A 25148-nucleotide genomic window follows, 5' to 3' on the forward strand; every position below is an offset into this window, starting at 1 on the left:
GGATCATGACCTGAGCCGAAGGCAGACTCTTAACGACTGAGCCACCCAGGCGCCCCGAGGCTCATTGTTTTTCTTTTTCTTTTTTATTAAGAATTTTTAGGAGTTAGAATTACAACAAACGCAATCTTTCCATGTTTTGGCCCTTAATGTTAAGTCCTTTTAATCTACAACTTACCTGAAGACAATGAGCCCTTCTGATGTGATGCATGCTGCAACTGGAGAATATGAAAGCAGTCGTTTAAGCAGTTCATAGTTGCCATGGAAGTAGCTTTGAGCATTAAGAGATCCTGGTCCAAGGAACTAAGATGGCCAGAAGCAGGAAGGCATTCAATTCGTCTCATTAAGTCTCTCTGTTGTCCTTCAGCATGAGACATCATCTAAGGAAAACAACAGTTCTATGTGTCCCACCCATGATTTCTGTGTATCACGTATACATACAGTTCCCATTTTAATTACCATATTCAGCTTCTGAGCCATTTTTAGGATATATTAGGCTTGGAAATCTATTTTATGTTTGGCTAGTCTCAATGAGCACTATTTAATAGTGCTTATCAATTGTGCAAAAAATGGTGATCTTTGGCAGCTGCACTTTTTCTTTAAAAGCAACAAAGCTCAAAAGCTTTGACAAACCTTTTATTAACAGTATACATTTGTACAAGTCATTAAAAGAACATTCTGATCATCTTCAATAGCAGCGTTAAATATTTCATTACAAAGTAAAATTAGTTCCCACTCTGGGCTCTTAACCTCTTTCTTCTCAGCACCTCTGGTCAGGCTCAATTTGAACATACAATAAGAACATGATGGTTCTCCTGCTTCCTTTTCTCAAATCTAACTTTCTGGTCCCATTAGCCTGACTGTGCAGCAAATACTGGATATAAGCTTTTCAGGTTAAAAGAGTCTAATACACTCTGCTTCGATCAAGAGCTCTGTCCACTTTTCCTAAGAGAGCCAATAGAATAACAATGCTTGATAAGCAACCAAATATTTTTAAATGAAAACTGAATTTATTATACTTAATTACTCAATTGTGACCAGAAGGTTCTCAGATTGCCTACCTTTTAGACACTATTTTAATTCATCTATAATGGACCGACTCTTTTAGCTTTCAGAGGCACCATTCCAGGTGATTTTTAACACAGTTCATCAGTGCGCCAGGGAAAGAGAGATGCAAATATCCTACCAAACAAATCAAGTGTGTAGTACACGAAATAGCCCTTGAAAACATGTGTCATAGCAATGGATCAAACATTCACCTTTATCAGAAAAAAAGGTTTCTAAATGAAAAGTGTGGATATGAAGATATCTACATGTACACATTTATACATGAATATATGTGTGTGCTTTGTGTGTGTAAAATATTTTGTATACAAATGTTAGGACTAACTTCCAGTAATCCAAACTTACGAATAGTACAACCACTCTTGTCAACAGTTCGGCAATGTTTACTAGAGTTAAATAATTTATAATCTATGACTGAACAATTATACTCTTAGATATGTAAACAACAGATATGTATATATGTGTTCAGCCGCACCCGCCAACTTCTAGAGAGGAGAGGGGCTAGTGGATGAATTAATCACCAACAGGCAGTGATTCAGTCAATCATGCCTACCTAATGAAGCCTCCATAAAAACCCCAAAAGGGGAGGTTCAGAGAGCTTCTGGTTGGTCAACACCTGGAGGTACTGGGAGGGTGGTACAACCAGAAAGGGCATGGAAGCTCCAGGCCTTTCTCCCCTTATATCTGTCTGTTCCTGAATTCTTTATAGCAGGTCAGAGGCACAGGTGACAACATCAACCTGCAACTGGTGTCTAAAGTGGGGGCAGTCTTGTGGGATCTGACACTATCTCAGATAGTGCTGAAACTGAATTAAACTGTAGGACAGGCAGCTGGTGTCCACAGAGAACTAGAGAATTGCTGGGCGGTGGAAAAACTCCAACAGTTGGTGACCAGAGTACAGAACTGCAGAGTGTTATAGCAGAGCAGAGGAGAAACATAGGAGAGTTAGACTTGGAGATATGTGGTAGACATCCTAAAAATTAAAAAAAACAAGCCATCACCTCAAAACAAGCCAAAAGTATTTACTGCCAATTATAAAATCTGAGCTTTAAAATGAAAAGAATTTTGGGAAACCTTTATCTGTCACCATAATCTTGACAACTTCCCAATACTGAAAGGCTTTTCTAATGAGACTGGTGAGGACGTTAATGAATGGGAATTTTTGATGTTGAATGTTAAATAGATCACCATCTCCAAGACTTGCCTAACTCGGTGAGATGATATTTTGACTAATGCATGGTGTTACAAAATCATGCATAGATTAAAGATACATTCCAAGTACAAGACAGACCAACAGATTTTCATGTAACAGAACATCAAAAGTTCATGAATATATATTAGATTCCACAGTGCATCTAACATTTACGAAACTGCTACTAAGTTTTTGTGCAGTACCAAAGAATAACCACAATTATCTGAAAAGGCAATTAAAATATTTCTCTACTTTCCAATCACATACCTGTGTGAGGCCACTCACTACATAGACATCTATTAGCTGTACCAAATTTAACCTGGGAATATTTAGAACCTAACAACTACATCCTTTATTAACTAGAATTATTTAGTACTCAATTTGAAAAGAACAGGGAAATGGTGAGATAAGGCAACATCAAGGATTTAACTATTCTATTTTTGCATATGTTTGAAATTGTCTATACAAAATTTTTTTTTAAATCAATTGTTTGGCCATATTGTCTTCCTAATAGGCTTAAAAACTCTTTTGATCATAAATGTTACATCAAAGGAGTCTTACTTGAGAAATGAAAGATATAGACTGAAAAATGAGAATGTACCTAGGAAACTTAGGATACCACAGAAAAGAAACTTAGGACATCACATATAACCAGGGAATCTTTATGACTTAAAATTTATCTCCGCATAGTAGACAGAAAACATCTGAGGGTCCCAGAAGACACAAACAGGATTTCAACTTTTTTTTGTGACAAAACCAAGCAAGTTAGGTCATTTTAGCATTTTAATTTGACTTCAATTCATACTTACTTCTCTGACTTCCACAAGATGGTCTGGAGGTAAGTGAGCTCTTTTGTTCACTGATTGTAGTTTGGAATGTCCAACATTAAAAAAAGAAATGGCATTTTGACTTGGTCTCCTCTGGGATATAGGAGAATTACCACTAGATGCAAGTGAGAAGCTTCGTGATTTCAGAGGGGGATTATTCTATTAGACAAACAAGGAAAATCATTCGTTTTCCAAAATTTTGGTTAACCCTCACCTATTATAAATACACTTTAGGCCTACACATGAACAGTTTTAAAAATTAAATTAACCTCAGAATTGACTACAAGAACATTTCTGAAAAATGCTAAAATTTAAAAGCACTCAAAGTTTAAACATCTGACACATCCAACAGTAAAGTTGTAATTTATTTAGAAAATTGTATAGGTTTGTGCTGTCGAGAATATTTTTTCACATTTTACAAATATTAGAACAAGAAATTTCTAATTTCAGATTTTTAAATACCATGACTAAAGCAAAAATATTCAATATAGTACATTTTCTAATCTAACTAGCAAGTATCTTTGGAACAAACTAGTACTTTCCAGGCACCCCACAAACTAGTACTTTCTGATCACTGCCAATGACTACAATCTTACAGTAGGAGTAAAGCTTTTGTGATGAACTTCCTGAAGATTGGGCAGTAGGCCTAAATCACAAACTTTTAAAATTTACTTATGGGGAAAAAACACTAGGCAAAAAAATTTGGGGGGCACCTGAATGGCTCAGTCATTAAGCGTCTGCCTTCGGCTCAAGTCATGATCCCAGGGTCCTGGGATCGAGTCCCACATTGGGCTCCCTGCTCCATGGGAAAGCCTGCTTCTCCCTCTCCCGCTCCCCCCTGCTTGTGTTCCCTCTCTTGCTGTGTCTCTCTCTGTCAAATAAATAAAATCTTAAAAAACTTTTTTTTATTTTAAAGTCAATCTATCACCTATGCATACCTAGGTATGGAATCCTTCAACTATGCTGCCCAGATACTAGTTTTCAGGTATCTCTAACCTCAGATTTCAAGTAATGAGACCAACCTGTCCACCTTAAAAAGTAAAAAAAAATTCCAAAGAAGATATACAAACGATCAATAAACATATGGAAAGATCCTCAACATTATTAGTCATTAGGGAAATGAAATCAAAACCACCTCACATACACTAGGATGCCTATTACAATTAAAAAGGGGGGCCAGTAACAGGTGCTGGTGAGGATATGGGAAAACTGAAACCCTCAGACACTGCTGGTGGGAATGTGAAATGGTTCAGTCACTCTGGAAGACAGTCTGGCAGCTCCTCAAAAAGTTAAACAGAGAACCACCATATGATTCAGTAATTCCACTCCTAAATATACACCTCAGTGAAATAATGTGTTCACACAAAAACCTAGACACAAATGTTATTCATTAATAGCCACAGAATGGAAACAACCCAAATGTCCACCAACTGATGAATGGATAAACTACATGTGGTGTATCCATATGATGGAATATTATTTGGCTATAAAAAGGAATAAAATGATACATAAAATGACATGAATGAACCTTGAAAGTATTATGCGTACATAAAAGACTAAAGGACAAGTAAAACTGGACATTTAATTAAATTTGCTTCTAACTCTGAAAAAAATTACGTGAAGTATAAAAAGCCAGACACAAAAAAACCACGTATTGTATGATTCTATTTATATAAAAGGCCCAGAATGGACAAACCTAATCCTATGGATTAGGAAATGGATTAGCGTTTGCCAGGAGTTTGGGAAGGGGAGAATGTGAGTGCCTGCTCACAGATATGGGTGTTTTGGAGGGTGATGAAAATGTTCTGGAACTAGAGAGGTGCGATGGTTGCACAATCTTATGTATATATTAAAACCAACAGAATTGTACACTTTAAAAAGGTAAATTTTATGGTATATCAATAGTCTTGGAATTTAAGAATACAAGAAAATAAAATAAAACATTCTTTTCCCCCTTTTTATGCACTAATATCATATATGAGTCCACATACCTTTCCAATAGCTTCAGTGTGATGCTGTGTACATATCTGAAGTCGGCTAACCCAGTGTTGTCGTTCTTTAGCATCTGTGGCTGATAAAAAGAATATAAAAGTTATTCACTTTTACATTTATTTTTGGAATACAATTAACTGTCTACAGCATGAAGAACAGATGCATAATTGAAAACCAGGAATTGGTCCTACTCTCCCTAGAATAAATGTCCCCTACTGGAGGGAGGGAGAAAAAAAGGCCCAAGCATCAACTTTGTTAGGTAACACCGTAGCTGGATATGGATATTTCAGAAGGAGGGTAAATTACATGCAGCTAGGCAGGAATATAAGACTTGACGTGTCTTAAGTTTCTCATAAAAATATGCTCTTACTTAAAGAAATAACCTTTATTAAGCATTTAATGTGTACTCAGTATTTTCAGATCTCTTGCAGCATGCTCAGTTAGGATTACCATTATATTTTATGTGCATCAATTAAACAAAAAACACGAATTAAATTTACCTAAACAAAAGTTACACTTTTTAAATGAATATGAACATTTTAATAAATCCCAGCCATGTGTATTAGTTACTAGAAACTTCAAAGAGGGCATGTAAACCAAGTCAAGAAAAGGGGTAAAATACAAGGCAGACATAAAAAATACCATTTAAAGAAGCTATGTTTTTAGGTTTTTGAGTAATCAGGGTTTGTCTACACAAATATTTTACAGGGGCCAATTGTAAACACACTTGTTCATTGTGCCCCTTGAGAAAGCTTACTTATTAAAACAGATTTCATAAATTCATAAGCAATTCTGAGATTTTGGAATATCCTATCTACATATCGATGACAGTAGTTTCTGTTTCCAAAACTCAAATGAAGGCAGGGAAGTACATCAACTTCTCAAGGGAAGAAGAAAATCACACTATTAATTCTTGTATCTCGATCATACCTCTGAGTTTATACTGTTCCCCACTGGCAGCATTTACAGTGAAGGTGTGAGAGTCCTCATCACTAGGTGATATTACAGCTCCTGCAAGCTGCAAAGTACCTCTGGGTTTTTGATTTCTAGACTGCTCATTCACAAAGTACTCCAATAACCCAGCTTCATTGTTTAAAACAAAAAACCTGTAATGATTCAAAAAAGAAAAGTCATAATTTTTAAACATTCTCCCTAGTCAAACTAAATCTCAATCACATTTTGGAGTTCTTGCTATTAAAAAAATAAAATTCAAGGGGTGCATGGGTGGTTCAGTCGGTTAAGCATCTGACTCTTGATTTTGGCTCAGGTCAGGATCTCAGAGTGGGGAGATCCTTTCTTTCTCCCTCTCCCTCTGCCACTACCCACCCCCATCTCCCCCTCTAATAAACAAACAAACAAACAAAATTCAAAAGCTGTTCAAGTACTTGGAAACACGAGGCCAAATTTCCCAGCAATAAAGCTTATTGAGAAATTGAATGAATTTAATAAACGACATAAAACCTTGAGCTGAAGTAAAGGTACTTAATAGGGAAGAGGCATACCAGATAATGCAAAAAGGAAGCAAAGATAGAGTATCCTTTCAGAGGAAAATTTCTTTCTCTCCAGAATTCATTAACAAGGAAGGTAAATAGCCCAAAGACAAATGGTAGTGAGACTTTTTATTTAAAATTCACTGGAAACAAATCAAAACATGAACTCTGAGGATAACTAAATGCTGGGTAAGGAATGAGTCTGATTTAAGATTTAATCAGTGAAATATACAATGAGAATAATGTCAGGGTAGAAGGATTTTGTGAATGTATCATTAAATAGGTCACAACTAACGATTACTTACCCTGTTTAAAAATGTAAAAGCTGCAACTGGAGATGGAGAAACATAAGGAACTAGAAACTAAATGATGAAATACTGATACACTTTGGAAAAGAATTTGATGTTATGATTTCGTTCCAGATTAATTACTTTATTGAGATTTCAATTTAAGTAATTCAATAGTTCTTTTTAAAAAAATCTAAAAAGTTTCAATTTAAAAAAAATAATGTTCGGGTTCGGAGCAGTTTGGCATTTTATGTTTCTGGGTTCTAGAACATTAGACCGTAAGATGGAGTTCAAGGTCCTAGAAGATATTGTCTTAAGCAACAGGCAACCATATCATATCAAACTGGGAGAAAATGGAAATCAGCTTTCTCTTCAAGGAAAGAAAAACTGCTGAGAAGCAAGCAAAATTTGAAAGTGGTTGCCTGAAAAGGGAGATGGAAAAGCAAAGAACTATTGTTTTTCTTGTTCATCTTTTAACATGCTTTTAGCATGATTTTTAAAATTACGTTCCCATATTTTATTTTAAAAATTAGCATTTTCTTTCATTTCATTAATTACTAGAAGAGTCATACACTTTTTCATGTGTTTACTGACCACCCATAGTTCTACTTAATGAACTGCTCATCACATTTTGCCCATTTTTAATAGGGTTTTTTTTTTTTAAGATTTTATTTATGTGACATAGAGAGACACAGCGAGAGGGGGAACACAAGCAGAGGGAATGGGAGAGGGAGAAGCAGGCTTCCCGTGGAGCAGAAAGCCTGATGCGGGGCTTGATCCCAAGACCCTGGGATCATGACCTGAGCCGAAGGCAGAGACACTTAACGCCTGAGCCACCCAGACGCCCTTAATAGGGTTATCTTTATTTTCCAAAATATCTGAAGAGATTCTTTGAATTACCACAAGATAGTCACTGACGTCATCTTCAATTTCTTAAAACAGAAGCATAAAACACAAAATGCACATATGAATCTGCTATGGTCTGAATGTGTGCCCCACAAATTCTTTATGTTGAAATCCTAACTCCTAAGGTAACAGTATTAAGAAACAGGGCCTTTGGGAGGTGTTTAGGTCATGAGGGCGGAACCCTCAGGAATGAGATTACTGCCCTTGTAAGAGAGACCCAAGAGCTCTTCCTTGACCTTTTTTCTGCCATGTTCTCACACAACAAGCAGTCTATGATAGGAAGAGGGCCCTTACCTAACAATGTGGGCACCATGATCTTGAACTTACAACCTCCACAACTGTGAGAAATGTTTATTAGCTACCCAGTCTGTAGTATTTTGTTATAGCAGCCCTAATGGACTAAGCAATGAATCTACTACAAAAAATTCATCAAATAAACAGAGAAATAAACAGAAGGGGTGGGTTAGTAAGAAAGCAATCTCATCAAGATACTAAAAACCACTGAATACACTTTAAGTGGGCAAATTGTATGAATTGTGCATTGTATTTCAATAAAGCTGTTAAGAAAAAGAACAACAAAAATGGAAGGAAGGAAGGAAAGAAATCTCTTTCCATCACTCTAAATGTAAGTACAATTCATCTCAAACAGACAAAGAAAATTTAGACAAACAATATGTTTGAAAATCTCAAGTTTGCTGTGAACACATATTTCTTATCCCAAAAGTATTACCACAAATTTATTTATTTTTTAAAGATTTTATTTATTTTGAGAGGGAGAGGATGAGAGAAAGAGCACGAGAGGGAAGAGGGTCAGAGGGAGAAGCAGACTCCCTGCTGAGCAGGGAGCCCGATGTGGGACTCGATCCCGGGACTCCAGGATCATGACCTGAGCCGAAGGCAGTCGCTTAACCAACTGAGCCACCCAGGTGCCCCACCACAAATTTTTAATACAGGAGGCACTCACCTAAATATACAGAAAATAATGGTGAGGAGGGATTGGTGGAGTCATAGAAATAACCAATAACTGAACAGCATGGTGACTATAGTTAATAACACTGTACTGCACATTTGAAAGTTGCTAAGAGTAGATCTTGAAAGTTCTCCTGGGTGGCTCAGTTGGTTAAGCGACTGCCTTTGGCTCAGGTCATGATCCTGGAGTCCCGGGATCGAGTCCCACATCGGGCTCCCTGCTCAGCGGGGAGTCTGCTTCTCCCTCTGACCCTCTTCCCTCTTGTGCTCTGTCTCTCACTCTCTCTCTCTCAAATAAATAAATAAAATATTTAAAAAAAAAAAAAAGAAAGTTCTCATCACAAAAAATTTTTTTAATTATGTATGATGAGAGATGTTAGCTAGACTTATTGTGGTGATCATTTCATAATATATAGAGATATCAAATCTGTTGTATGTTGTACACCTGAAACTAATATGTTACATGTCAGTTATACCTCACTAAAAAAAATGAGCCAATAACTGATCTTTTTAATACCAAGATGATACTATGGGTCCAATGCAATAAGAGAGCACTTTGGGCTATCTTTCATTATATGTGGATTAATCCAAATGTTCTTCTTCTATCCCTTTTATGAAGAGAAATTTTACAAGATGTATAGTTTGGAGATAGAAAGGCAATCCACATAGTGAGGAAATTTAACAAAGCCATTTTGCCCAGAAGGGTAGCAGACTCTTGGTGGAAGCATTCTGAACAAGTTGGCCTAGCCAATAAATGAAGAAAATGTAGGAAGAAAGGTTAAATGTAACAGGGAAACAAGATTCATCATGAACCTTCACATGCAGGAAATTCAGCTAAGTTGTTAAAAGAAAATGCTGTTACAATTGGCAAATAACTGCTTATTTTTTGCAATTTCAAAATAACACACTGTCAATTTGGGAAAATGACTAATCTTTGAAATAACCCACAACTTAAAGTTAAATATCATCAAAATGCAACTTTAATCTAAAAATATTTTGACTTGGGGAGCCTGGGTGGCTCAGTTGGTTAAGCGACTGCCTTCGGCTCAGGTCATGATCCCGGAGTCCTGGGATCAAGTTCCACATCGGGCTCCGGATCAGCGGGGAGCCTGCTTCCTCCCTCTGACCCTCTCCCCTCTCATGCTGTTTCTCTCTCTCGCTCGCTCTCTAATAAATAAATAAATAAAATCTTTAAAGAAATAAAAATATTTTGACTTGGAAGTCTATCTTACTGTGACAAAAATAAACTTGAGAAGATTTTTGGGAGGAAAGGCAACCATGTGCCATATTCTGGCCATCCCAGGATTTTAATGTTCTGTGTCTACAGACTTCTAAGCCAGATGGGAAGCAATCTCACCTTCAGGAATTAGAAGTTAAAGTGGCAGGAAGTGGGTTCAGGAGACGGTGTTGCTGCTCTGTACTTTGCTAGCCTACCACATTCCAGAGCAAGCAGTTATTTAATCAGCATGCCCATGGTGGATTTCTCCAAGCTGCTACAAGTCAACCTTAGTCAAAACAGAAATGGATTGGAGGGAAATGGTCTTGAATATCTGCCATAGGTGCAGTGCTCTTATTACTTAAGCTACACCTGCAGCATATGGACAAGAGTGGCTAGGCATGCCAAAGAAACTAAGCAACCAAGCCGAGGGTCCTTGAACATGGTCTTACCCTTTCTGTTCACCTTTGATCATTCAATCTACATGTTTCATGCTGAGGACCCAGTATATCTCTGCTGTACCACAGGACCTCCAGCCCAGCTGACATAAAATAAAAATGGAAGATGGAAGTTTTTTTTTTTAAGTGGGGCTACAGTTTGGGCGCCTGGGTGGCTTAGTCAGTTAAGCGTCTGACTCTTGGTTTCAGCTCCAGTCATATTCTCAGGGGCGTGGGATCCAGTCCCATGTCGGACTCTGCGCTCCCCAAAGTCTTCTTGAGATTCTCTCCCTCTCCCTCTGCCCCTCCCCCAGCTCACGCGCATGTGCTCTCTTTCTCTCTCAAATAAATAAAATCTTTAACAAAATAATAATAAAGTGGGTGTACAGCAAACTGACAAGGTGAGAACTCTCTCTGATGGGGTAAGTTGGTAAAAGTTTCTGTGTTCTCTCAGAGCAAACAGGGAGGAGTTTACAAGTACTTTCTAGTGCTGCTAAAAACTGGTCTCTTATACAACTGGAGGGATTATGTCAGGAGAGGCAGTGCCCCTCCCTATCCTAGACTGTTTGCTTGGATCTGCTAACTCCAGACAACCAGTAGCCAATGGATCTTTTTGGTGGGCTCCCTCATGCAATGATAAACACCTGCCACTTCTTCCTATGGTCTCAAGTTGCCACTCACCTGAAATGCCATCTTGAAATTATACTAAATTTTATTTATTTATTTTAAAAAGATTTTATTTATTTGACAGAGAGAGACACAGTGAGAGAGGGAACACAAGCAGGGGGAGTGGGAGAGGGAGGAGCAGGGAGCCCAACGCGAGGCTCGATCCCAGGACCCTGGGATCATGACCCGAGCCCAAGGCAGATGCCCAACGACTGAGCCACCCAGGCACCCCTATGCTAAATTCTATGTTTGTGTATGTTTTGGAGCTTTCTTACCTTGTTCCCCTTCTGAGAGTTTCTCAGTATTATTCAATATTATAATAAATGACAATTGTTGGATATTGGGGGAGAAAGCTAACCTATCTTCCTTTTAAGAAAGAGAACAAAGAATAGTGCGAAAACCAAAGTGACATAAAAATTTTAAAAATTAATATTCTCAGGGCACCTGGGTGGCTCAGTTGGTTAAGTGTCCAACTCTTGGTTTCAGCTCAGGGTCATGAGGTCAAGCCCTGTGATGGGCTCTTCGCTCAGTGGGGAGTCTGATTGAGATTCTTTCTCCCTCTTCCTCTGCCCCTTCCCCTGCTCACATACTCTGTTTCTCTAAAATAAATAAAATCTTTAAAAAAATTAATATTCTGTATGAAATCTGAATATGAGCCTTCAAAAAATTTCAAAAACCTTAAGTGAAAAATACAACATGAAAAGACTCCCTTGACTTTACTTTTTTTTTTTTTTTAAATAAAAGATGGGAACCCTGGAGAACTGCCCTTTTAACTTCAATAGGGATGATTCCCTTCTAAGTTTTCATATCCAGCTTTGATCTGCCATATGATCTCTAACTTCCTGCCTGTCACTCTTATTTGGATTACCTAATGTCACTTCCAACTAAACACAGCCCAAACTGCCCTCTCTGTTAAACAAATCACCTTTTTATCAGTGCTTCTCCTATTCTTTTAAATGTTTAAAAATCATTCTTTTATAAATTATGTACCATTTTCAAGTTGTTCAAGGTAGGAGAGCAAATTCAGCTCCTGTTATTTTACCGTAGCCAAAAGCAGAAGCATCCAAATGACATGTGAATTAGAAGCAGCATGATAATATAAAAACATAGACTTTGGAGTCAGAACTGTCTGGGTTCAAATTCCAGTATTATCATTTTTAAAAAGCTTAAAACCAACAGTGAGATACCACTTCACACCTATTTGGAAGGTTATTATAAAAAAAACCCAAAAAACCAAAAAACAGAAAATAACAAGTGTTGGTGAGGATGTGGAGAAATTAGGACCCTTGTGAACTTCTGGTAAGAATGTAAAATGATGTAGCCACTACGGAAAACAGTATGGAATTCCCCAAAAAATTAAACATAGAATTACCATATGATCCAGTAATTCCAATTCTGGGTATATACAAAAAAGACATGAAAGCTGAGACTTGAACAAATATTTGTACAGCAATATTCATAGCAGAATCACTCACAACAGCCAAAAGGTGGAAGCAACCCAAGCATCCACTGACGGATGAACAAAGAATATGTGGTATACACATGCAATAGAATATTAAGATCTTTAAAAAAAAGGGGGGGTATTACTCAGCCTGAGAAAGGAAGGAAATCCTGACACATGCTACATCATGGCTGAACCTTAAAGATATGATGCTCTTTGTGAAATAAAGTGAAATAAGCCAGGCACAAAAGAACAAATACAATATGACTTCATGTATTTGAAGTACCAAGAGCAGTCAGAGCATGGACACGGAAAGTAGAACACTGGCTGCCAAGGGCCTGGCAGAGGGAGGAATGGGGATTAGTATTTAATGGGTATAGTTTCATTTGAGAAGATGAGAGAAATGCTACAGAGAGACAGTGTTGATGGTTGCACGACAATGTATGCATTTAATGTCACCAAACTGAACACTTATACATGGTTAAAATGATAAATTTTTTGTACATTTTGCCACAATAAAAAATAAATAAAAGTTTAATCCCCCTGCTCCACAACTACCAATTCTACCCTGGCTTTGCTCCTTACTGACTGCCTGTGTCACCTTGGACTGGATATTTAAACTCTCCAAGATCCCAGAGAAGTTTGAGAATCCTGCACAAAATAGGCACCTAAACACAAATTTATTTGCTGCCTCCAAACCATCCTAAAAGCTTAATCACTACAAGTATTTTAAAAAGCCCAAGGCAGGTGAACAAGTAATTATAAACCTAATATAATAGTAACTTTTGTGTATTGTCAACACCTCAATAAAGGGTTGGGGAAACTGACAGCTACAAACAAAAGAATGAAACTAGATCACCTTCTTATACCATATAGAAAAATAAACTCAAAACGGATTAAAGGCTTAACTCTAAGACCTGTAACCATAAAACTCCCAGAAAAAAACATAGGTGGTAAGCTCTTTGACACTGATCTTAGCAATATTATTTTGGATCTGTCTCCTCAGGCAAGGAAAACAAAAGCAAAAATAAACAATTGGGACTACAACAAACTAAAAAGCTTTTGCACAGCAAAATGAAAGAGCAACCTCCTAATGGGAGGAGATATTTGCAAATGGTATACCCAATAAGGGGTAACATCTAAAATATGTGAAGAATTCATAAAATCCAATGTAAAAAAAAATATTAAAAAAATCCCAAACAATCCACTTAAATTTAAGTGAGCAGACAACCTGAATAGAAATTTCTCTAAAAAAGACATACAGGGGCGCCTTGGTGGCTCAAAGTTAAGTGTCTGCCTTTGGCTTGGGTCATGATCCCAGGGTCCTGGGATCAAGCCCCACATCGGGCTCCCTGCTCAGTGGGGAGCTTGCTTCTCTCTCTCCCTCTGCCCCTCTCCCTCCGTCCCTCTCCCTCCGTCCCTCACCCCTGCTTCTCCCTCTCCCTCTGTCCCTCACCCCTGCTTGTGCACTCTCTGTCTCTCTCTTGCTAGCTCTCAAATAAATAAAGAAAATCTTAAAAAAAAAGACAGGGGTGCCTGGGTGGCTCAGTTGTTAAATGTCTGCCTTCAGCTCAGGTCATGATCCTGGGGTCCTGGGATCAAGCCCCACATTGGGCTCCCTGCTCAGTGGGGAGCTTGCTTCTCCCTCTCCCTCTGCCCCTCCCCCCCGCTTGTGCGCTCTCTCTCTCTCTCTCTCTGTGTCAAATGGATAAAAAAAATCTTTTAAAAGAAATAAAAAATAAAAAGGACATATAGAGAGTGCCTGGGTGGCTCAGTCGGTTAAGCATCTGCCTTCGGCTCAGGTCATGATCCCAGGGTTCTGGGATCAAGTCCTGGATCAGGGTCCCTGCCCTGCAGGAAGTCTGCTTCTCTCTCTCCCTCTGTCCCTCACCCCTGCTTGTGTGCTCGCTCTCTCTCTAGCTCTCAAATAAATAAAATCTTAAAAAAAAAAAAAAAAGACATGGGGTGCCTGGGTGGCTCAGTCGATGCTAAGTATCTGTCTTCAGCTCAGGTCATGATCCTGGGGTCCTGGGATCAAGCCCCACATTGGGCTCCCTGCTCAGTGGGGAGTCTGCTTCTCCCTCTCCCACTCCCCCTGCTTGTGTTCCTTCTCTTGCTGTGTCTCTGTCAAATAAATAAATAAATAAATAATAAATAAATAAAATCTTTAAATAAGTAAATAAATAAATACAGACATACAGATGGCCAACAGGCACAGGAAAAGATCCTACTACCACTAATCATCAGGGAAATGCACATCAAAACCACAATGAAATATTACCTCACAGCTGTCAGAATCGCTAGAATCAGAATGACAAGAAATACACATACTGGCAAAAATGTGGAGAAATATTAAAAGCAGGAAAACAAAACTGGAAGTATCATAATTCCAGACTTCAAGTTACGTTATAAAGCTACAGTACCCAAAACAGTATGGTGCTGGCACAGATCCACAGGATCAATGGAACAGAACAGAAAACTCAGAAATCAATCCACAATTATATGGTCAATTAATCTTCAATGAAGGAGTAAAGAACATACATACAAAAGAAACTGGACCACTTTCTTACAGTCTCTACAAAAATAAATTCAAAATGGATTAAAGACTTAAATGTGAGACTTGACACCATAGAAATCCTACAAGAGAGCACAGGCAGTAATTTCTCTGACATCAGCCATAGCAACATTTTTCTAGATGTCTCCTGAGGCAAGGGAAATAGAGGCAAAAATAAACCACTGGACTACATCAAAACAAAAACCTTCTGCACAGCCAAGGAAACACTCAACAAAACTAAAAGCAACCTACTGAATGGGAGAAGATATTTACAAATGATATATCCAATAAAAGGTTGGTATCCAAAATATATAAAGAACTGATACAAAAAGTGTTGGCGGGGATGTGGAGAAAAAGGCACCCTCTTGCACTCTTGGTGGGAATGCAAACTGGTATGGCCACTGTGGAAAACAGCATGGAGGTTCCTCAGAAAATGAAAAACAGGACTACCCTATGATCCAGTAATCGCACTACTGAATTTTTACCCCCAAAATACAAAAACACTAATTCAAAGGGATATATGCACCCCTACATTTATTGCAGCATTATTTACAATAGCCAAATTATGGCAGCAGCCCAAGTGTCCATTGACAGATGACAGATGAATGGATAAAGAAGATGTGGTGTAGATATAGATACGCGTGCACACACACACACACGGTATACTACTAAGCCATAAAAAGAAATCTTGCCCTTGGTGACTTCCTGGATGAACTTAGAGGGTATTATGTTAACTGAAATAAGTCAGACAAAGACAAATACTGAATGACTTCATTTATGTGTGGAATCTAAAAAACAAAACCAACAAACAAAACAGAAACAGATTTATCGATATGGAGAACAAACTGGTGGTTATCAGAGAGGAGGGATGGAAGGATAAACAATATAGGTAAAGAGGATTAAGAGGTACAATCTTCCAGTTATAAAATAAGACAAAGGGATATAATGTCCGGCATAGGGAATACAATCAATAATACTATAATAATTTGGTATGGTGACAGATGGTAACTGGACTTACTGAAGTGACCATTTTGTAATATACATAAATATCAAGTCACTATGTTGTATACCTGAAACTAATACAATATTGCATGTCAATTATTCTTTAATTAAAAAAATATTAACTTCTGAGGCATCTGGAGGGTGCCATCTGGACAGATGTCAACTCCTCTCACCCTCTAAAAAGGAGAATTCATCAGACTTTAAATAACTGTAAATTCTTCTCTAAAAGGTTTCCCATCCATGTTTGTACAGAAGTAATATCAGAATATAAAATTATCAGTCCCACTTTTGGTCTCTTAGGAGAGAGATGTGACACAGGATAAGCACTTACCTGTATTGCCACCCAGTGACAAGGTTGGTGTACTTCATTAGGTAGCCATATACATTTTCCATGTGATCACTGTTTCAAAAAGATCAGAATGCACCAAACAGTCAATAAAAATTAGAAGAACTATCAGGAAGTTAACTGAACAGTTTTAAAAATAGCTATAGATACACATGCGTTTTACAAATGCCTCAAACTTGCTTCAGAAGATTTATAGATTAACAAAGAGGTATTTAATCCCCCAAATTTGATATCCATACGTCTTTATTTTACCAGATTTCTTCAGAATATAATCCCATGTAAATTATTATATTAATACTTCAAATAGGAAATCATTATATAAACATAAAATTATGCAAACATAAAACAAATATACTATAAATATAATTTTAAATAAAAATATTTTATAACAATTCAATACTAAAGAAATAAAATAGTTTTATGGTTCTAGAAAGCCAAAAAAGGTCTCTAAATTGAATAGTGCCTCCTCACTCTGGTGGGACACATAAAGAGGCCAATCTGTTCTGTCTCTGATTCTTTGGGCTTCCAAAATGAAGGTCCTGTTTTTGACGAGAGTGTGACACCTCACTCCCGCTCCACATCAGACAGGTATGAGGCAAAACACTCTCTACAAGTTCTGCCATAGGAAAGATTTTGATCGAGGCCTTATTACAACTGAGTTTTACTTCCTGCCCCATTTTTTCACATATTACACATATATTCTGCTATAGTGGTTCTTGAAAATGCAGTCTCTCACTGATATTTCTTTTCCTAACATTTTAAGGTTCCTTATACTTATGAAAAGTAAAGTGAGACCTACATTGACATATCTTGTTGATACATTCATTTTTTATTTCATAGTTTACATTAGAATTCCTTTAAAACTCACCTAAAGTTTTAATTTTACACTATAAAATGCAATGGATATTCATCACTAATTTTCTTTACTATCCCTAAGTCACAGAGCATACTTGATAAAATTTCAGCTAACCAGCACAAAGGAAACTGGAAGTGTGAGGCGACCGGCAACCTTTAAAACATGGACATATTAAAGGCAAAAAGCAAGGAAGAGCTGGCACAACTAATAGAACAAAGTTCAAAACAGATTTAGCTTGATCTCAGTGACAGATAAAAAGAGCTGAAGATAAAGACTCTCTCAGGAAAACGAAATGACCAAATTGATTATAAGATTCTTGTAGCTATTACTGGGGAGTGAGAAGGGGGATGCCTCAGGAATAAACTCAATATTGGGTGTCTTTCTAATCTCATTTCTTCAAAGTGCTTGAAAATAAAGATCAAATCTAAAAATAAAGAATTGAGCCCATGACTATGTTATTTTTTTCTATATTTTTCTTTCATTCTAAGGCTAGCACGCAATACTGTTTATTAAGTGAAACTACTCAAGTCCTTTGGGTTTTATAAGGTCACTACTCTCAAGAAGACAAAGGTTATCCACTTCTAAAATGCCAACCTTATATGTTATGTCATGTTAAAACTGACAGTAGCAGCTAAATTCTCATTTCAATACTGTCTAGAGCCCACATCTAGAAGAAAGGATTCTCTGGAAACCCAGCCCCTTGGGTTTTTGCTAGAGTTCCTCTAGTTACAGCCCCAGGTCACAGTAAAGCTATTTCTTTCAGTTCCACTGGTACTTAAAAAAAGCATGAAGATATTTTTATTGTCTGGCTCCCACATCTTTCCCAAGCTTCAGGCTTAAACAGCTCTTAGGGGTCACAGGAATCCCAATGCTCATGGATTTTGCCCAAAAATAACTTCCCAGAGTTCTTTCTCTGTTTTAGGTATTTAACACTCAGCTCAGCTCCCCTCAACTGTTTTTGCCCTAAAAACATTCCTTCAATTATATGTGGGCCCTAAAAATAAAAAAAGAATAATTTTTTAAAGTATTTTTTTATTTTTAAGTTATCTCTACACAAAATGTGGGGCTTGAACTCACAAGTGCTCCATTGCCTAAGTCAGCCAGGCACCCTAAAAATGATTTTCAAAAAAGATCTCATAGATATAGAGAACAGACTGATGGTTGCCAGGGGTGGAGTAGTAAGTAAAATGGATGAAAGTGGATAAAAGATACAAACTTCCAGTTATAAAATAAATAAGTCCTGGAGATATAATGCCCAGCACAGGAAGTATCTTAAAAATACTATATTGCATATTTGAAAGTTGCTAAGAGAGCAGCTCTTAAAGGTTCTCATCACAAGAAAAATGAAAGTATAATATGTATGGTGATAGATATTTACTAGACTTATTGTGGTCATCATTTCACAATGTATACAAAGATCAAATTAAGTTGTGTACCTGAAACTGATATAATGTTGTATGTCAATTATATCTTAATTTAAGAAAAAACTTATCTGTTCGTTCTAACCTGTATTTTCCTAACTTATTTATTTATTTATACATACATACATATATACATATTCCTCATCCATCCACAAAAAGCCTAAGGTGCCACACAACCTAAATTAAATATTTCTTCGAAGTACCAAAACATTCCATAATTCACCATTTTTGGTTTTCCGAACCCTTATAATCTAGTTTCTCTACACCAAGCCTTCATAACCATACTATGACTATTAGCGTAGGATAAAAATATTACAACTCAATTATAGTTCAATTCCTCTGGTTTTAAGACAATTATATATATACAGTTTTTAAAGATTTTATTTATTTGACAGAGAGACACAGCGAGAGCAGGAACACAAGCAGAGGGAGTGGGAGAGGGAGAAGCAGGCCTCCCGCCGAGCAGGGAGCCCGGATGCGGGGCTCCATACCAGGACCCTGGGATCATGACCTGAGCCAAAGGCAGAAGCTTTACCTGAGCCAAAGGCAGACGCTTTAACGACTGAGCCACCCAGGCACCCTGACAATTATATTCTTTAAATGCGTATGTGAACTGTGGAAAGAATCTTTCTTAAAACCTCAGTACAACTAAAAAAAAAAAAAAAAAAAAAAAAAAAAAAATTTCATTTCTAAGTAATTGAAGATAATGCCTCATCTCCTTTACTTTTGTCCAGTCTCTCATATTACTAAAGCTAATCCTCATTTTGGTCACATCTAAGTTATTTACATCAGTCATTTCAAAGCTATCAATGATTTTTTAACAGTACAATTCTGGTAGCATCATTCCTGAAATAAAATTAAAGTATATCCTTATACTTGTATCACAGTAATGTTTTATGTTCAATTTTTAAAATGTTAATATTTTATTGATGCTTGTATCTAAAGAGTTAACTTTCTCACAAAAATTACAAGGGTGATACTGACATGGCTATGATATTCAAATGTGCAATTAATTATAAACTGCAGGCCTGCTTTTACTTCATGAAACAGGCATCTGAGGCTGCAAAGAATCAACTTAAGAATTAAGAACATCCTATTCTTTGAAACAGCTGGTTGGCCCGGTCCTGCTCTCTCTTATCCTTCCCTTCCCCGGTCAGTGCAAGCGGCAGATGTGAAACAACTGCGCCATCTGGTGGCCCTTATAAAGAGCTTTGTGAGTGAACACCTTTTGTTCACTCTTCCCTTTCTCCTCTTCCCTCCTTATAAATGACTCTTCATGTAGTACCTCTAACCCTTATGCTTTGCTCCCATTTAAAATGTGTGAATTTTGGAGAGGTAATATGGCTGAGGAGTAGGTCGACCCTAAGCTTGCCTCCTCCCTGGAACACACCTTGCTAAATATCAAATCACTCTGAACACCCAAGAAATCGACTGGAAGTCTTAGAGAACAAAGCTGCACATCTACAAACCAGAAAAATGACCCATGGAACATAGGAGCTGCAGAGTTTGTGGGAGAAAAGAGCCATGGGCACTGCCCAGGGGAGGGCGCCCTGACAGTGGAGGGAGCATAAAGAGAGGAGGAAGAGAGAGAAAGCACAGGGGGAAAAAAAAAAGAGTAAAAACACATGCGGGGGGCTGAACAAGAAAACTAGTCCCCAAACCATGGATGGGGAGAAAGGAGAGGGTTACAATACTGCCAGTTTTCTATAAACAGTGAAGTGCAGATTTTGAAGTTTCTGAAGTCTGAGACATTGCCAGGTTTGTGCCTGGGGAACGGAGCAGTGCTTCAATGGGAGAGCAGGGCTGAGCCCCAGCAGCAGACAGCCTGAGGATCCCCAGGGTCACACAGGGAGAAGCAGTACCCCTGCTTGGTGTGCATTTGGTAGAGGTGACACGGCCTCTCCACGGGCAAAGGGCCCTGCAGGCACCATCAAGCTGTCCCACTCACCAGTATAGGAACAAAGACTCCGACTGAGGGCTGCAAACCCGGCACCAGCTGCGTGTTGTGATCTACAATAAACTCCAAACTGCTGAGAAATGGCGCAGCTGTCTCCTGCGACAAACTGGCACTGGCCACAATTCAGGGAGACCCTCCCCCAGAGGATCAGTGCGAGTCTGTGCCCCGGGGGGGTCTCTGAAGTGCGGGATTTCGAAACACAACCACACCCGAGATAAAACACAGGAGTGCTGCACCGTTTGGCAGGAGGACAGCGACGACACAGGGTGAAGGCGGGGATGTGACAGAAACCAGTAACAGAGTCAGGGTCATCACTGGGCATCTGTGAGGGCTTACTTTAGAGAGGCGGCACACATTTCCTGCTCTGGAGAGAAGAGGTCAAAGCCATTCCCCCCTCTCCCCTAGCTTGATCCATCTCAGTGAGATAAACAGCGCCACCAAGTGGAGAATGGAGCCACTACATCAAGCCCCGCTCCCCTTCACCCTGCAGGAGCATCTCCACTAGGACAATTCCACCTGAGAATCAGAGCAGCAGGCCCTCCACCAGGGAACCAGCACAAACCCCCTCACACACCAAGTCTACTGACCACAGAGTGTTGCAAAGCTTCAGCACTAAGGGAAACAGGACCTAGCATCCTTTGGGCTTTGTTTCTTTTGTTTTTATCTGTTTTTGTTGTTTGTTTTTTAGATACAGAATGCAATTTTTAATGTTTTAATTGTATTATTTTATATACATTTCTTTAATTTTTTTCTTTTTCTTTTCTTTCTACCTTTTTTCCTTTTTTATTTTATTTATTTATTTATTTATTTATTTTTAAAGATTTTATTTATTTATTTGACAGAGAGAGACACAGCGAGAGAGGGACCACAAGCAGGGGGAGTGGGAGAGGGAGAAGCAAGCTTCCCGCCAAGAAGGGAGACCGATGCGGGGCTCGACCCCAGGACCCTGGGATCATGACCTGAGCCAAAGGCAGGCACCCAACGACTGAGCCACCCAGGCGCCCCCCCTTTTTTTTTAAAGATGTATTTATTTGAGAGAGAGAGAAAGAGAGAGCATGAGTGGAGGAGGGGCAAAGGGAGAAGAGATAGAATCCTCAGGCAGACTCCCGCTGAGCACAAAGCCCAATGGGGAGCTGAGATCATGACCTGAGCCAAAATCAAGAGTTGTCCCTTCAACCAACTGAGCCACCCAGGCGCCCCTACCTTTTTCAATCAAGCTTTCCGTAACAAGCGGACCAAAACATACCTAGGATCTAGCTTCCTTTATGTACTTTTTTCCTTTTTCTTCGATTTTTAAATTTTTATTTTGTTTTATTTTCCTTTTTTTGTCTCTCTCTAAAATAACAAGACAGAGGAATTCACCTCAAAAGAAAAGAACAGGAAAAAATGATGACCAGAGATTTAATCAATGTAGATATAAGTAAGATGTCTGAACTAGAATTTAAAACAATTATACGGGGCGCCTGGGTGGCTCAGTTGATTAAGCGACTGCCTTCGGCTCAGGTCATGATCCTGGAGTCCCGGGATCGGGTCCCGCATCGGGCTCCCCGCTCAGCGGGGAGTCTGCTTCTCCCTCTGACCCTCCCCCCTCTCATGCTCTCTCTATCTCATTCACTCTCTCAAATAAATAAATAAAATCTTTAAAAAAAAAAGAAAAAAAAGAAAAAATAAAACAATTATATGGATACTAGCTGGGCTTGAGAAAAGCACAGAAGACACTAAAGAATCCCTTACTGCAGAGATAAAAGAACTAAAATCTAGTCAGGCCAAAATTTAAAATGCTGTAACCGAGATGCAATCTCAAATGGAGGCTACAAAAATGAGGATGGACAAAGCAGAGGATCAAAGCAGTGATAAAATTATGGAAAATAATGAAGCCGAAAAGAAGAGAGAAAGAAAGGTAACGGACCACAACAGTAGACTTAGGGAATTCAGTGACTTTTTAAATTTAATAACATTTGTATCATAGGCATTCCAGAAGATGAAGAGAGAGAAAAAGGTGCAGAAGGTGTATTTGAACAGATTATAGTTGAAAACTTCTCTAATCTGGGGAAGGACACAAACACCAAAGTCCAAGAAACACAGAGAATTCCCATTAAATTCAACAAAAGCTGACCATCGCCAAGGCGTATCATAGTCAAATTCACAAAATACACAGACAAGGAAAGAGTCTTGAAAGCAGCAAGGGATAAAAAAGTCCTTAACCTACTAGGGAAGACAGATAAGGTTCGCAGCAGATCTGTCCACAGAAACATTGACAGGCCAGAAGTAGTGGCAGGAAATAGTCAATGGGCTAAATGGGAAAAATATGCAGCCAAGAATTCTTTATCCAGCAGGGCTGTCATTCAGAATGGAAGGGTTAGGGACAAAGACTTTCCCAGACAAACAAAAACTAAAGGAGTTCATGACCACTAAACTAGCCCTGCAAGAAATATTAAGCGGGGGGGGGGGGGGGGGGGGACACACGACACACCTCTTTGAGTGGGGAAAAAAGACCAAAAGCAACAAAAACTAAAAAGGACCAGAGAACATCCCCAGAAACACCAACTCTACAGGTAATACAATAACACTCAATGCGTATCTTTCAATAATCACTGTTGGGCGCCTGAGTGGCTCAGTTGGTTAAGCGACTGCCTTCGGCTCAGGTCATGATCCTGGAGTCCCGGGATCGAGTCCCACATCGGGCTCCCTGCTCGGCAGGGAGTCTGCTTCTCCCTCTGACCCTCTTCCCTCTCCTGCTATCTCCCATTCTCTCTCTCAAATAAATAAATAAAATCTTTAAAAAAAAATAATCACTCTCAATATAAATGTACTAAATGCTCCAATCAAAAGACAGAGGGTATCAGAATGGATAAAAAAACAAGATCCATCTATATGCTGCCTACAAGAGACTCATTTTAAACCTAAAGACACCTACAGATTGTAAGTGAGGGGATGAAGGGGCATCTGGGGGGCTCAGTTGGTTAAAGGTCTGTCTTTGGCTCAGGTCATAATCCTGGGGTCCTGGGATCAAGCCCCTTGTCAGGCTCCCTGCTCAGTGGGGAGTCTGCTTCTCCCTCTCCTTTTGCCCCCTACCCCCCTCCCCTGCTCATGTGCTCTCTCTGCTATCAAATAAATAAAATCTTAAAAAAAAAAAGAAAAGAAAAAAGAAAAAGTGAGGGGATGGAGAACCATCTATTATGCTAATGGATGTCAAAAGAAAGCTGGAATGGCCATCCTTAATATCAGACAAACTAGATTTTAAAACAGAGACTGTAATAAGAGATGAAGAAGGGCATTATATCATAATTAAAGAGTCTATCATTCAAGAAGATCTAACAATTGTAAATATTTATGCCCCCAACTTGGGAGCACCCAAATATATAAATCAATTAATAACAAACATAAAGAAACTCATTGATTACAATACAATAATAGTAGGGGACTTTAACACCCCACTTACAGCAATGGATAGATCATCTAAGCAGAAAATCAACAAGGAAACAATGACTTTGAATGACACACTGGACCAGATGGACTGAACAGATATATTCAGAACATTTCACCCTAAAGCAGCAGAATACATACTCTTTTGGAGTGCACATGGAACATTCTCCAGAAGAGATCACATACTGGGTCACAAATCAGCCTTCAGAAGTACAAAAAGATCGAGATCATACCATGCATATTTTCAGACCAAAATGCTATGAAACTTGAAATCAACCACAAGAAAAAATTTGGAAAGACTTCAAATACATGGAAATTAAAGAACATCCTACTAGGGACGCCTGGGTGGCTCAGCTGGTTAAGCGTCTGCCTTCGGCTCAGGTCATGATCCCAGGGTCCTGGGAATGAGTACCACAGCAGCTTCCTGCTCAGGGAGACTGCTTCTCCCTCTGCCTGCCGCTCCCCCTGCTTGTGCTCTTTCTCTCTCTCTCTGACAACTAAATAATAAAATCTTAAAAAAAAAAAAAAAAAAAAAGAATGACTGGGTTAACAGTAAATCAAAGAAAAAAAAAAATACAGGGAAGCAAATGAAAACAAAAACCCAGTATAGTCCAAAACCTTTGGGATGCAGCAAAGGCAGTCCTAAGAGGGAAGTATGTTGCAATACAGGCCTACCTCAAGAAGCAAGAAAAGTCTCAAATACACAACCTTTCCTTACACCTAACAGAGCTAGAAAGGGAACAACAAATAAACCCTAAAGCCAGCAGAAGAAGGGAAATAATAAAGATTAGAGCAGAAATAAATGATAAAGAACAAAACAACAACAGAAACCAGTAGAACAGATTAACAAAACTAATTGCTGGTTCTTCGAAAGAATTAATAAAATTGATAAACCCCTAGCCAGACTTACCAAAAAGAAAAGAGAAAGGACCCAAATAGATAAAATCATGAAGGAAAGAAGAGAGATCACAAGCAACACCACAGAAATGCAAACAATTATAAAAGAGTACTATGAAAAATTTTATAACAGTAAACTGGGCTATCTGGAAAAAATGGACAAATTCCTAGAAACTTACAAACTACCAAAACTGAAACAAGAAT

The 25148-nt window shown here is 38.5% G+C and overlaps 1 protein-coding gene across 2 annotated transcripts in view; it reads right to left on the minus strand.

Moving 5' to 3' along the window:
- The window catches only part of OSBPL11 (oxysterol binding protein like 11), a 94810-nt gene that overhangs the window by 45949 nt on the left and 23713 nt on the right, over positions 1-25148 (minus strand). Inside the window, exons 2-6 of one of the 2 annotated variants that reach the window (XM_028091314.2) lie at positions 16373-16441; positions 6004-6179; positions 5073-5152; positions 3064-3240; positions 176-215 (exon numbers count right to left, since the gene is read on the minus strand). In XM_028091314.2, coding sequence (XP_027947115.1) covers positions 176-215; positions 3064-3240; positions 5073-5152; positions 6004-6179; positions 16373-16441 — 542 coding nt within the window. Of the gene's footprint in view, positions 1-175; positions 378-3063; positions 3241-5072; positions 5153-6003; positions 6180-16372; positions 16442-25148 lie in introns of both variants that reach the window. The other variant, XM_028091313.2, reaches the window with a different exon arrangement.

This window comes from Eumetopias jubatus, unplaced genomic scaffold (genome assembly GCF_037043125.1).
Source record: "Eumetopias jubatus isolate StellerSeaLion01/CBP00866 unplaced genomic scaffold, mEumJub1_p1.0 scaffold_1, whole genome shotgun sequence".
Lineage (NCBI taxonomy): Eukaryota > Metazoa > Chordata > Mammalia > Carnivora > Otariidae > Eumetopias > Eumetopias jubatus.